Below are 13,639 nucleotides of genomic sequence, written 5' to 3'. Positions count from 1 at the left end.
TCAAAACAGGACCAGTTTAACAGATTTTTACGTATAGATAACATGAGATAGCTTTCTTTCCTGTCAAAACAGGACCAGTTTAACAGATTTTTACGTATAGATAACATGAGAAATTGACAAATTTAGAACCCAAACGAATGATTTCTAAACTTGAAGAAAATAGCCTTGAAGTGTATGTACAGATATATTTCAGTCCATGGGTAGCCTTAAAACAATACGCTATTTCAAGACCCGATAAAATTGGATATTTGCATTAACTTTAAAGTTTGAAAAGTTTACTTGAAATTTCTACCAAACTTTGTAAGTATTCACTTAATAGCTTTTGTATTTACCTATATCTGTTATAAATCCATGCAAAAATATTGCACACATTGAGACGTATACAGCTTCTCAAATCTTTATTAGCCCTTAAAATATACGAAGGACTGAAATGTATGTTCTTTTTCTTTCTTTAATATGGCTACCCCTCAACAAACGAGGTGCTGGCGCAATTGTGACGCGTACAGTTCCCCACTGGTAACAGAGAGCCTCCTTCACAGGCTTCTACGGTAGTTGAGTAACATTAACTTTGTGTGAAGATTATTTACTTATCTTGTGACGTCTGTTAGAACTTTCGGTATACAAACGCTCAAGGCACAAGGACCGTCCCGGCATAAACCAGGCAGTGATATATTGAAATCACGAATCAGCACTCCCCAAACAATTAACGCCATCGAATTCCAAAGGGGGTCAAATAACGGGACTATTTGAACCACAACCCTTACGTATTGATTTTGATACGCTCTAAGCTATTATCTAAACAAATAGGCAGCTGGAGTTAAGAAAAAAACGGCAAAAGGCCCAAGCTTATATCACTTTCTCTCTTCCCTAAGAACTATGTAGTACTTAATTATCATGACTACAGCATGCTTATAACACGAGATATGAAAAACGGAAATTCAGTTGCAATACCGTATAAAGCCGCTAAGTAGCCCAAAATCGAACCTTCATTTCTAACACCCACACACGCACAAACGAACACACACACACAAACACGCGCGCGCGCACACACACACACAATACATGTAGAAACATAATATTATTGACACAAAAATGCTACCGTCTTGGTGTAAAAAAAGGAGTAAACGTGAGTTACTCGCTTATCAAATATCACTGAATAAACCACTTGTTTTAGCAGCCAGGATGTTAGGCTAAAGTTTGGAGTCACCTGAACTGTTATCTCAGAAAGTAACGAATGAGAGTCGTCCCTGTGTGACCTTTTGACACTCCCTAAACATGTTTTTGTCGAGCACCTCGTGATGTTAACGTCACACAAATGTCAACAAACGCACTTACCTTCTACACTGGTTATAGAACTATCTGAATTATTAATCTTTAAGACACAAGCAAGATTCATATTAGTTCTAATACGCCAAGGTTGGCAAATATACTCTGAATGCATAGCCGTTAGGTTACACAGAATGCCGTTTGAGTTAATTTTTGACTTCAGGTTTGGAGCAAACCGCACGTTTACGTGCGAAGTAGGCAAAGCATGGACCTTTATCTGTGACCTTTGATACTCTTTCAACTTGTTTTTATCAAGTGTCTCGTGATGATGATGTCATAATGTAAGCAGACAAAGTTCACCAATCCGGACCACTTAGATGTCATATTGAAGGCAACATTTTTTTGGTCGAACTTTTTTTAATCGAGCGCTTGCATATGTTTTCGGGTTTCCAGAGGATGTCATCCATATAATCAAATCAACATGGCCTAATAGGGTCTGAATTAGGATTTGAAAAATTCGTGCCACGTTCAGATGGGAATTCCAAATATACCTAATACCGCTTCACATGAGAGGCGGAATGAGCCAGAATTTCGTCTAAATGAAAATTCTTGTATCTATCTGGGTATTCCTAGTACATTCTAGAAATTTTTACTGCATTCTAGGTATTTCTTTCTTTCAGGTGTTCATTCTTGTGGCCGACCGGTTCTCCATCGAATGAGATCTAAATGTTTGGAATAATGTTGGAATGCTTTAGAATGTAGTAGTCATTCAGTTAGAATAGTTAGAATACTCTTTGATTGCCGTTCGATATTTTTCCACTTCAAATGCACCTCGAAAGTTTTGAGCATGACAAAAGCTTTCGGGACGGCAACATGAATAGGTACAACTATCTGAAATGCAGTGAGAATTTCAAGAATACACTATGAATTCCCAGGAATATACGAAAAATTGCATTTAGACGGCTCATTCTCGTGCAAATAGGCTTTTACTAAGTCTCTCAAGACTTACTTAGACTTAGTAGCTCCCACGTCGTGTGACGCATGAGGCAGTCAATGAAGTCCAGCATGCTCTATCTGCGGCCAGTCTCTCAAGAAGGCTTGGTAAAAATTATGCAGCTCATGCCCGTGCAGACATCTCGGTACCAGCGCTGGTTGCCTGATCTTCTGGCGTATGGCGACAGCACCGGAAAAACAAGAAAACGACAACGAAGACTACAAGCACAGCCCCTAACGAAATTCCAACTCCCATCCCGATCACACCCGGTGACACTCCCCCTTGGCCTTGTGGCACTGCATTGCACTCTCCCATGTCGCTTCCTCCATCCGTCCCTACAGGGGAGGTACATAATTATCATCATTTACATGATAGACGGGGACGACAATGACTTTCAATCACTATCGACTGTTGCTCATATTCAAGCTGAACATTAAATCAATGCGCCAGTTACTATCCTCGGCAAATGATATGAATATTTAAGAAAAAAATACATCTTTGGCGTACTGAGCTTAAAAAAATTGACATCGGTAAGCCTTAAAGATAGAACCTGCAAAATCAGACACAATGGTATGATAGCTTTTGCTCTGGCGGATATCCCTTAATCTTGCAAAAGTCTGCATGCATTGAAATCGACTTACAACTCATTGTGCCAAACATATTACCTTCTTTGTGAAGCTGCTGGTAGTCATAACCTAGCTCCGTGGAAAGTTTGAACATCCTGGCGTGGCTGAACGGTGGGAAGAACGGCACGATGTGCTCATGGCGGTTTTGGCCGGGCGAGGCACCTGTCTCCGGCAGAGTCGAGTTCATGGAGTCGTTGTTCCTACATAATTAATCAACAAACAAATAAATCGATAGATGTAGATGATGTGTGAAACGGAAGCCATATGACACATTACCTAACTAGGGTTTGGCGACCTCATACCTCCATGAAACATTTTGAGCAAGTATGAAATTACCAACATGTGTCATTAAGTGGTTTTGTCATTTTGCAGAGATTATGCGAATCAGTTCCTCATTTGAATATTTGGTATCTATTTATGTTCCAGCCATCATAAGTAGCATTTTTACATTTATTGAAGCTATTACATCTCCTCATTGGTAATGCAAATTAACTTATTGAACATCTTTGCCTAAGCTATCTGCATGCCTAAAGTGGTGGAAATCCGCCGTTCCTTTTTACAGTTATCCTCTTCGGAATTTCTTGAGAAAAACGCCCCTGCAGTTCCAAAATTAAACGTTAAGGGTCTCAAACCTACATCTTCTTGTCTGGACATAAAGCAGACACACACACATACGCTAGTGAAAATATAACTCATGGAGGTAATCAAACAAAGAACGACATTGTCAACACGCTGACCGAGGTGCCTAATGTGTCCCTTTAACGAAAAGCAAAAGAAGACTTACTGAGTAGATCTGGACGTGTAAAAAGTACATCTAACGCAAGAAAAATTGAATTATATTTTAAGCAGCATATCGTAGCCAACAATACACATAAGATTTACGCTTCATGCCATGCGCCAGACAACGAAATCGAAACTTTCGCTCACCAGTGTCGACGAATCCACGTCTCCAACAAGCGGTCAACGTTGCAGTGGTGCAAGAAGAAGGTGGGGTCGTTCGCTGCCGAGGGGACGCTGGACATCGTACCGTTCAGGTAAATGTGCACCTGGTTGTGCACGGTGTGAGATCCAGGGACCCGTATACCGTTTACGTTTGTCCTGTGCATTGAGGGAAAATAAGACTTAGTAATATCTACTTGAACATATATCATTACATTAACGACTATCATGACACGATTCACATGATAGACATTGAAATTTGCAAAAGTATATCCATACGTCCGACCCTACTCAGAACAAAAGAGAACAAAACAAATAAAAAACATAATATTATACATAATACATAAGATCGTTTTGACTTCGAGAGAGGGGGGAACCATGTTGTGTAGGTACTTAAACCAAAGCTATGATGGAAAATCTGACGAAAATTATTTGAAAGCAAACCAAACGGATCTATTTTAATCGTCGCGTCTCGCGTACTCTCCTCTACTTTTATCTTGTTATTTACCTGGACCAATAAGTCGCAAAACACGTAAGCGACTGTCACTCTAGTGCCATAACGCTGATACAAAATTAAGTTTGATAAAAGCTAAAATGATTCTGCTCACATGGTTGCACGGTACTTGCCGGTGCTCGTGTCGGCGAACCCCTCCAACAGGTTCCGGAAACTGCAGTTAGACCTCCTGTTGTAAGGGGGCGTGTCGTACACTGAGAAACGAAGGGCGAAGTCAACCTCGGTCGCCAGAGGCAGGCGGGCCATTGACTGTCCGAGGCTGTTCGTGTCCGCTTTCCCAGGGTTCCTCTTCAGCTTTCCCAACACTTTGGTCACATCGCACGGTTTTGTGTGGTTCCTGTGGGTGGCAACATCGAACGGTTGTAGATGAGCGCAGATAGTCCCCCAGCTGGTGAAGGCAGACTCCGAGTCCAGGCTACCGTTCTCATCGTTGGAGCCTACGTACTCGTTGGTGCAGATGTCGCACTGGTTCTTCGCCGCCGCGCTCCAGTCCCAGTATGGCAGTGTCCAGTCGGGGTCGTTGTTGACTTCCTGCAGGGCCCGCTCTATTTCCAACACGTAGGCGCGGTGCCAAGTTGGGAATCCGACACCTTCGTGTGCGAAGTCCAGGAAGCAGTCCTCCTCCTTCGTACAGACACCTGTTGAGATTGATATCAAGATTGGAAAATAGGATCAATTTCATACACTGAAGTAATGAAATGATATTACATATTCGTAGAGAGAAATGAACTGTATAAGGTTATACAAAACCAATTTCCTTATTTCATACACGTAAGTTCTGTAGAAAAATTCCTACTGAAACTAGACAAACCATCGATCCTAAAACATATCTGCTCTTTTATCTCCACTATAACAGAAAAGACATGAGAAGTTGAATTTACCCAGCAATAGCCTGATTTTGCATTTGTTACCTGAATCTTTTCAGCATGTCTTGTTGTGACCTGTACTTAGCCCGGTGTGGCAAAAATGTGAAGAATTTAGTTGGAAACAATTGTACAAAGTTTGAAACGTTTAAGAAAATTTTCCGTGTTGCCGTGGAAAACGCTTGTTGAAAGGTATTAACAATAATCGGTAATTTAGGTTCTCACAATGTACGACGTATTTTTCAGGATTTCTTGCTACATTACTGCTATTTTAGTACATGGATAAAATCGTATGTAATTTAGTTATTTTGTCAAAATTAGATATGCATATGCTAATTTAAGTACAATCAAGTGCACTGTATGAAAATAGTAAAATAGAGCTGTCAAAACATTTCCATTGTTTTCAAATACGTGCTTTTGAATAATCAGCCAAGTCTAAACTTCCACATCTACAAAATTTATGCTTTGTTATGTACACCTTTAATAGTAAAAATAGGTCACAATGTTGACAGTCCAATCATTAACAAGTTATAAGAATTGTGGCACTATTGTATTAAGTATACTAATTAGGATTTGTAATTGGTATGTATTATTGTTTAGCCCTCGGACACGAACTTGCAAATAAACTTCTATTAATGTTCAAACTGCCATAACATACATTATGTTACATGTACTTTATAAATGCGTTTTTATCATACCGCATTATACAAACACATCTCAAGCTACATTTTCTACATCACTAAAAGACGAGAAGAAGCCGAACAAATGTATTAGAGTAGTTTTTGAACCCGTTTCCGATTAGTGTTAGAAGTCATCTCAATGTTTGTATGCCTAGTACTTAGCCCGATAGATCATGGATGTACCAAATATCATTACCTGCAATGAAGGGAGGCATGGTGTCGCGGCTGGCGTAGTAATGCGTCGCCACAAAGAAGTCATACACAGAGATGTTGGCGAAGTCTTCGCTTCCTCTGATGTTGTCTTTGAACTCCAGAGCGTAGACGAAGTCGCTAGTAGTGTTTTTCGCGCGGTTAAAGTAGCGCTGGAACTTAATTTTCTCCTCAGCGCTAAGATCCCGAATGTTCCTGCGCACAGCTGGCCGCTGTTTTATATCACAGTTGGCCCCACGGTATCCCCAGATGCACCTTGTGTAGTCGTACCCGCTGAAGTTGCCCTCACACGCGCAGGTCCTGTTAAAGAACACTGTCGGCCAGTGGCGCCGGTCGTCAAATCGGTACGCGTTCTTCCAGACGTCGCCTTCCACGGTAGGGTCGGGGGTGTCGGCGCAGCGTCCCCGCCCAGGCCCGCCGCACGGCTGTGTAAAGTTTACCGGAATGGGACAGCACACCTTACTCTCCAATAAGTCATCGCTGGTGCATACTCGCGGAAACTGTGCGTCACCGCCGCAGACAAATCCTAATATCACGATCAGCAGGCCAAGCGCTTTCATGATGTGATCTCCGAAACAAACCGACACCGAGTGTGTCAACTCCCAACTCGGATGTATAAGAGATAGACGCGTACCCAGACAACGCTTAGACTGTAACTTGAGCGTACAGTATTTGCACTTGACACTCTTGAGTACCTCTTGGTGCCCTTTGATTGCTTAAGGGATACGGTTACTTTCTGTTATAAAACAGGTGCAAAGTAGTTAAGAACATTGTCCATACAGCTGGCAAGGAAATCTATGTTACAGCTTTTGACAAATGTAAATTCATGCACCTGTCCTACCGCGTACTAGCTACCCCGTCCTACCGCGTTTACCCAAGCTGGGTACATGTTGTGCGGAGAATTTTAATTAAACATTCTTTGTTCAGCAGGTATTTGGGTAATGTCGTGATGTCAATCAACAAAAAAAAACAACTTTAGAATTATGGCCCTTGGCTGCCGTACTTCATGGTGGCTTGTTGGCACACGGCGGTATTTTGCCACTTGCAACTGATATAATATTTTCGCCATGTAAAAGAAAAAGTCATTTCTTTGGTGTTCGCTTGCATCGGTTTCTAGCGCTGCGGCGCCTGCCTACAATATTTTGGTGGCAAAATTCGCAAACAGACTGATTTAAGCTGAAGTCAAATGAGATATCCACTTCTAGCCTAAAAGGTTGCGGACAACAACTCGAAAACAAAGATATCACATGTTCTCGCAAATGTTTATCACATCTAGATAAGGTAGATGATCAGAATAGTCGTTTTGAACGAACGACGACAAATTGTCACTGATGACTTACAAACGAGGCTTTCGAGAACATGCGTTGTACAAGGCGCACTGTTAGACCACTTAGTCTACTATAGTTTAAAATGCTGTCTTGTGGCAGAGTACAAAAGGCTCTTGTTGTACAAGCACTGCAATGTCATTGGAAGTGATAGTTTGAAAACTGGTCTGCATACTGCAATCACCCATATCTCCCACTCAAGTCCCCTTTTGTGTTTTGTTGACTTTTACATACCTGCATATATGGTACATACCAAGCTTGGGTGACAGTTAAGAGCTGGAGGGTCAAATACGATACCATGGTGTTATGGGATTCCACCGTAAGCGATGAGAACACGTTTCCATCCATTAGGCCACAGCAACTAAACTTTATGGATGACATCCTCTGCAGACTGCAAAAATAGTGCGATAGGGCGAAAAAAAACAAGATGGGTGAGAAAAAACAAGATGGCTACATTTTCAAAAATAGGCTCCATAAAGTTGTGATGAATGTTGTAACAAGAATTAAAAGGACAAAACATGGTATCAGAGCCAACAAAGCATTCATTCTTGTATTCAAGACATGTACTGATGTGGTAAAAGTGACACTAGTGTGGTAGACTGGCATCACCAACAAAGTTGGTACCCACACTCATGACTTCCATACTGGTGTCACTTTTACAACTATCCAGTAAGTTTCATTTCTACAACCACAGTCCTGGGTACCTCGCAAGTGCCACTTCTACAAGTACAAAAATTAGGCTACAACACAAAATATTTGCTCATTTTGGTACTTAATCGTCATGTTGACCATCCCCGTAGAAGAAAAAAAATCTTGTTTTTTTTTCTGAAATCAGGCGAAAATTAATGCGCTCGCTGATGTCATCCATAAAATTTACTTGCTGTGGCCTTAGACTCCTTCTAATTAGATTCCATCACTACATTTATCAAACTTAGTCACCTTTATGATATTGAGTATGGAGTGACAGTTGTTTAACAGAGCAATATCGTCTTGATTTCTTTTAGATGAAATAGCTTCCTTTGTAGACTTGCTTTCATGTTTGATGGGTTCTCTGATGTCAGAAATGTGCTAAGAGCTTGCAAATGAGGCTAGTTTTAAGCGTTCAGGTCTATCAGATACACCTGTCCGTGACTTCTTCGGTACCGAAAATGATTTGGTAAACAAACTTCCGTGTCATGCATATATGTATGTTTCACTCGACCGTAAATTTCCAATTTTGTTCTGTGCTTTCCGCTAAACAGAACCACAACATTTAGGTGGGGGAGGGGACAAATCATGTTCTGTTGTTACCTCCGAGCTGTGTCCACCGTGTAAAAAAAGAGTTCACTATTTCTTACAAGAAAGATATTTTGAACGCTGAGCGCTTAAAAAAACTGACCGGTGCGTATTTTGGAAAAAAGAAATGCTTTGAAAAAGCTGGACACACAAGATAAGATATAATGGTGAGGATAAATTGGTGACAGAAGATACTTTATAAGTAACAGAAAAAGAAGCCCACATTGTCGAATCCTACCAGAAAGAGAGAGAGAGAAGCTTAGAATAAAACAGAACAGCTACTACATCGCTGACGGCGGCTGTACGTAGTAGCCCGTAGCATACTATAGATTGAACAACAGTCCTAGTGCCGGTCCATAACTCCAAATGATTAGAACACTGACGACGCATCTAAATGCTGTTGTAACTTTGTATATGATGTTAGCCTGCCATTGAATGCTCTTCGCCCTCCCCTAGCTTTTTTTAAGTTAGCAGTGCTAACATTGTGCAACGACACAGTTTTTCTATCTTGTTCTTTACTACAATTGTTCAGTTATTTCATTAGTCGAAATAAACATCACAGAAACTCGGATGCCATTTACTTTTTAATTAGTTATTATTGAAAGCAAAGCATTCATATCTAAACCCTTACCTATCCGACAGAAACATTGAGCAATGCATGATAAGAAAAGGCTATAACGTTACAACAAAAACGCCCTCAGGCGATCCACAGGTTGTCTGCAGGTAGGACGAACTGGAACGAAATGTAGCCCAGCGTGCAGCCGGAAAGCTAAGACCAGGCTTGAAGCCACGTAAGTTTGCGCTTGATTAATTAAAGAAGGTGACTGAATGGCAGAAGTGTGATGACGATATATGTCCCAAGTAATCTATTAACCTTCGACAGTTGATGATATAGGGTTTAATGACCCGCCCCGAGGTGTATACGGTGCCATGATATAGACGATTCCTATAACCACTTCATAAACGACTGAATCCACCTTAGGGTGGGTCATTGCCCCTATATATTGTAATATAACACGCCCTTCGAAGCTGAGTCGTCAATGATAGATATATGACAATGTCAGTGTCACACACGATGTATGTGAGAAAATAACTTATGAGGGAGGGAGTTGTTGTTCTGCAAATTTAACGAAGAGCATCCTACCGATTCTCACGATATATTAAACAAAGTAATATGTCAAAGAAAAAACAAGACTTAAAGATGATGATACGGTCGTTATAAAGCTGTGACAATGATTAACATGCAGCTTATAACAACAGTGCAGGCTGGTGCATGCAGTTTGAACATCAACCGTTGGACGTCGCTGCCAGACCGTGTACCTCAGCCATACAATCAGCGGAACTGGACCATGCAGTAGCGTCCTCTAGCGATCCATGTGAAAAGTGCACGAGGTTCTCAGCTCCGGATGATGTAATCAGCACCAAGGTCGGGACCACACGTGCAGAGTGTACCTTTGTGAAACCTCAGCTGATAGCAAAGGCGGCCTTTTCTTAACAATGGAAACGACTTTGCATTCTAGTAAGTACAGATTGTGAATATATGTAGGAGTTAAATCTTTGAACTGGCTGTCGTTTTTAAAACAGGCATAATGGTTAACTATGAGCTATGATAAACAGCCGAAAAGTTACTTCCGGTTTCCCAAACTTCCCCCCTCCCCCTTTTTCTATCGTCTTCACCCTGTAGTTGTGACACCATTCCAGACTTTGCGGACTAGTTGTCTGCCTTACGCTTCTTGTGGCTTTCAAATTATTTTTGTACCTTCCAAAAAACTTCTTATGGGACACAGAAGAAAGGAAAATACATGAATAAGGATTTTCAATGCAGTTTCCTCCTCACGGACCGAAGGGGGAGGGGGGTGAGTTCCATGGAAGTTTGTTCCATTTCCCTCGTTCTTTGTCGTTGTTTCCCGAACATGTCTTTGAAAATGTCAGAAAAACTCGTGTGGGGTTCACACACATAAACCTGGTTCTTAGTCTTGGATCTGGAGACACAAAATCGTGTTTGTCAGAGTTGAAGTTGGATTTGTTTGTGCGGTGTGAATGTAAATATGACAAGGCAAGACTCAAAGGTGAGTTCAATGCTTGAATTTAGATCCATACGAAATTAACGTTATGTGTTGATTCTAATGATAATCACAATTAACATTGCATGATATATGAAGATTGAATAACATTTATGAGATATTACTGTGTTTTGAAAACAGCTGCACAGGTCTTAAAACAAAAGAGACAGACAGACAGCTTCATAAAGACGTCAACATGCTGGACTAAGGGTGGTTTTATTATCAAAATATGGATTTTAATTACGTAGAACAGGTCTTGCACTATCAATAGGACATTTGACTGTTTTAAAGTTCTGACAGGAAAGCTAAGGATTTTATGATTTTGTTTCTGTTTTCAACACGATAGATAGAAAGGTCTAGCAAAATTCATGTAATGATTTGATTTCAAATAACACATTATTAAGAATTGTTGTATTTTTCTCTCTGCTAGATGATCCTCAGCTTTACTTGCCTACAGAAGAGAAAAGTAGGGAGTCCAAATATGAGGTGGAACAAGGCTCTGGGAAATTATTGAAGCCAGGTTAGAATTATATCTTAGCACATAATTTAATAAACCAGTCAACTACAATTACTACTAGTTCTAATGTACATCAGATTCTGCAACTGGTACAGTAACTGTAACTGTAAACATACATTGTAATACTCATCCTTTGTTGGGGTTTATGACTGTGCTTTAAATCATCATAATATGATTATCAAATCCTACATGTTTCCTGTATCTTGTATACAGAACTGCTGAAGTCCTATTCCCTGAGAGAAATCCTGACACACTGTCATTGTCACAACTTTCTACTCTACTCTGAAGAAACCAGGACCTGGAGAGCACCTCACTTCTCTGAGTTCTTCAGGACCAGAAAGTCTTCAGTAAGTCATTGTGTTAGAAATCTGTAACATTACATGAATGTTTTATAATGTGTTTAGTGTTTTATTGTATTGTATTGTTTCAGAATTTAGCTACAATGGTGGCTGTTTTTTTAACATTTTACTCCTTTTCTTAAAATTTTATCAACAATGACATAAGCTGAATGAAATTCCAAATGTTACATTCTGTGCTTCACACAGACCTGCTGAAGTCTGTGGCCAGAGAAGTGCAACTCTGACAACAGCAGCTGGTTTCATCTTGTAAATTGGGCAAAACAAGACCCAGATGGACTGTACAACTTCTGTGGGTTCTTCAACACCAAGAAGTATTTGAGTGAGGAAGTCTAAAGCCAAGTGTACAGAATACGGTAGGACAAACCTACAGTACAGTTACTGTCCTGTAGGCCCTGACGTATGGCAGTTTTTGCATTTACCAGTGGTTTACACATCCTTAACTACTCTCAGACTGTGTAGTTTGATGATTTCATGTTTCCATTGCTAAAAAGTGCAGCCTGGGTACCATCCGGAAAGTAGTTTGCTCCGGCATTCATTATATATATATTACTATATACCGTCGCTTCTAGCTCTGACATTCACTATACACTATATACAGTCGCTTCTCTGTGTTTCCGTCTGGGAACGCGGGCCATCTCAACGTCTGGAATCGTACAAAAAGTGGAAGCACGCGCTGATTGGTCCCCACATATGAGCGAATTATGGAATGGGTTCAAGCGATCGTTCCAACAGGCGTTCCAACACCGGACAAGCCCTCCGTCCGCTTGCGGGAGGTCCTGTTGTCATCGAAAGAGCGCTCTAGAACCTATTCCTTGATTCGCTCATTAACTGGCGTAACCACCAAATGGTTTGAATGTACAAGTCTTCAGACGGATAGCAGAAGCGAACATAGGAGCGAACTACTATACGAATGGTACCCAGGCTATAAAAAGTGTGCTATGATATTGAAATATAAAGCATAAAGAAAGGATCATCAGAGTAAAGATCCAGCTACAATAGGATGTTTTTTTATAAATGCCCATCTGGCCAATTCATGCACATGACATATTCATGTCATTTTGAAATTCATGATTTATAATTTATTTGGGGTGGGGTGACCCAAACCAACATACATAACCTTTTTGTTTTGTATATATACAATGATGAAAATTACAAATATTAATTATGCTTATTCTTGCCTCATACATTGTAATTACAAACTCACTATTAGAGGAAATGTGTGTAATGTTAGAAGTATTAATTAGAACACATCAGTTTGCTATTTTCCATGATATAATTCATAACTTGCCCTTCATCTTATTAAGACTAAATACCTGTTTGGTTCATACAAGAAATATGGATTTGAATTGACTGGAAGTGCAGAAATTTGCATGACAAAAGTAATTTTACTACTGATTTTATTTGATAGTAAGAAGTTATAGAAAAAATATATGGACTTGTGGGTTGGTACATTCCATGTTTCAATTTGGAAAGACAACAGTTTTAGATGATTATCTGTAGATATTTGCATTTTGTCTTGTGTCATCATCATCATCATCCTAATTCTAGACCTCAACTGATGACAGTTGATGACCTTTCACCCATAGGTCACCTTTCAGAGTTGGAACCTGAAATTTCATCATGATCAGCAATTTTGTACAAAATCTTCTTTGGAAAAGAAAAATCTTCTTTAAGTTATAACCAACTCTGAGATGAATATTGCTGACTTATTCTTTCATAACCTATTGTTTTGTCATCATGGATTTTGTACAAAAACTCATCTTCAGTTTAGTCACGTGTACCAAATCTGAGATAAATATTGTTGATTGTTCCATCATCTATTATATTATAGTTTTATTATCATTAATCTCAAGTCTTAAAAACGTTCTGGTATAGACACTCCTCTCTCTTTGCACTATTTTGCATGTGCAATCTTGCTGTCAAATAATGTAATTTCTAGATAAAACCTTATTAATGCTATCAATATAATATTTTTCTAGAAATACTGTAGCAATGACCTCTGTGCAAT

The 13,639-nt window shown here is 40.0% G+C and overlaps 1 protein-coding gene across 2 annotated transcripts; it reads left to right on the top strand.

Moving 5' to 3' along the window:
• Positions 1-10,128: 10,128 nt before the first annotated feature.
• LOC118405313 lies at positions 10,129-11,984 on the top strand. 2 transcript variants are annotated; one of them, XM_035804766.1, is made up of 4 exons: positions 10,129-10,211; positions 11,186-11,275; positions 11,486-11,619; positions 11,818-11,984. In XM_035804766.1, the coding sequence occupies exons 1-4, from the start codon at positions 10,190-10,192 to the stop codon at positions 11,824-11,826; spliced, it is 255 nt and encodes an 84-aa protein (XP_035660659.1). In that variant the 5' UTR covers positions 10,129-10,189; the 3' UTR covers positions 11,827-11,984. The 2 variants fall into 2 exon arrangements, with proteins under 2 accessions (XP_035660659.1, XP_035660658.1); XM_035804765.1 differs by lacking the exon at positions 10,129-10,211 and adding an exon at positions 10,369-10,761.
• The last annotated feature ends 1,655 nt before the right edge of the window (positions 11,985-13,639 follow it).

This window comes from Branchiostoma floridae, chromosome 18 (assembly GCF_000003815.2).
Source record: "Branchiostoma floridae strain S238N-H82 chromosome 18, Bfl_VNyyK, whole genome shotgun sequence".
In the NCBI taxonomy this organism is placed as follows: domain Eukaryota; kingdom Metazoa; phylum Chordata; class Leptocardii; order Amphioxiformes; family Branchiostomatidae; genus Branchiostoma; species Branchiostoma floridae.
The sequence above is the reverse complement of the archived record's forward strand: the minus strand, read 5'-3'. Positions and strand labels throughout refer to the sequence as shown.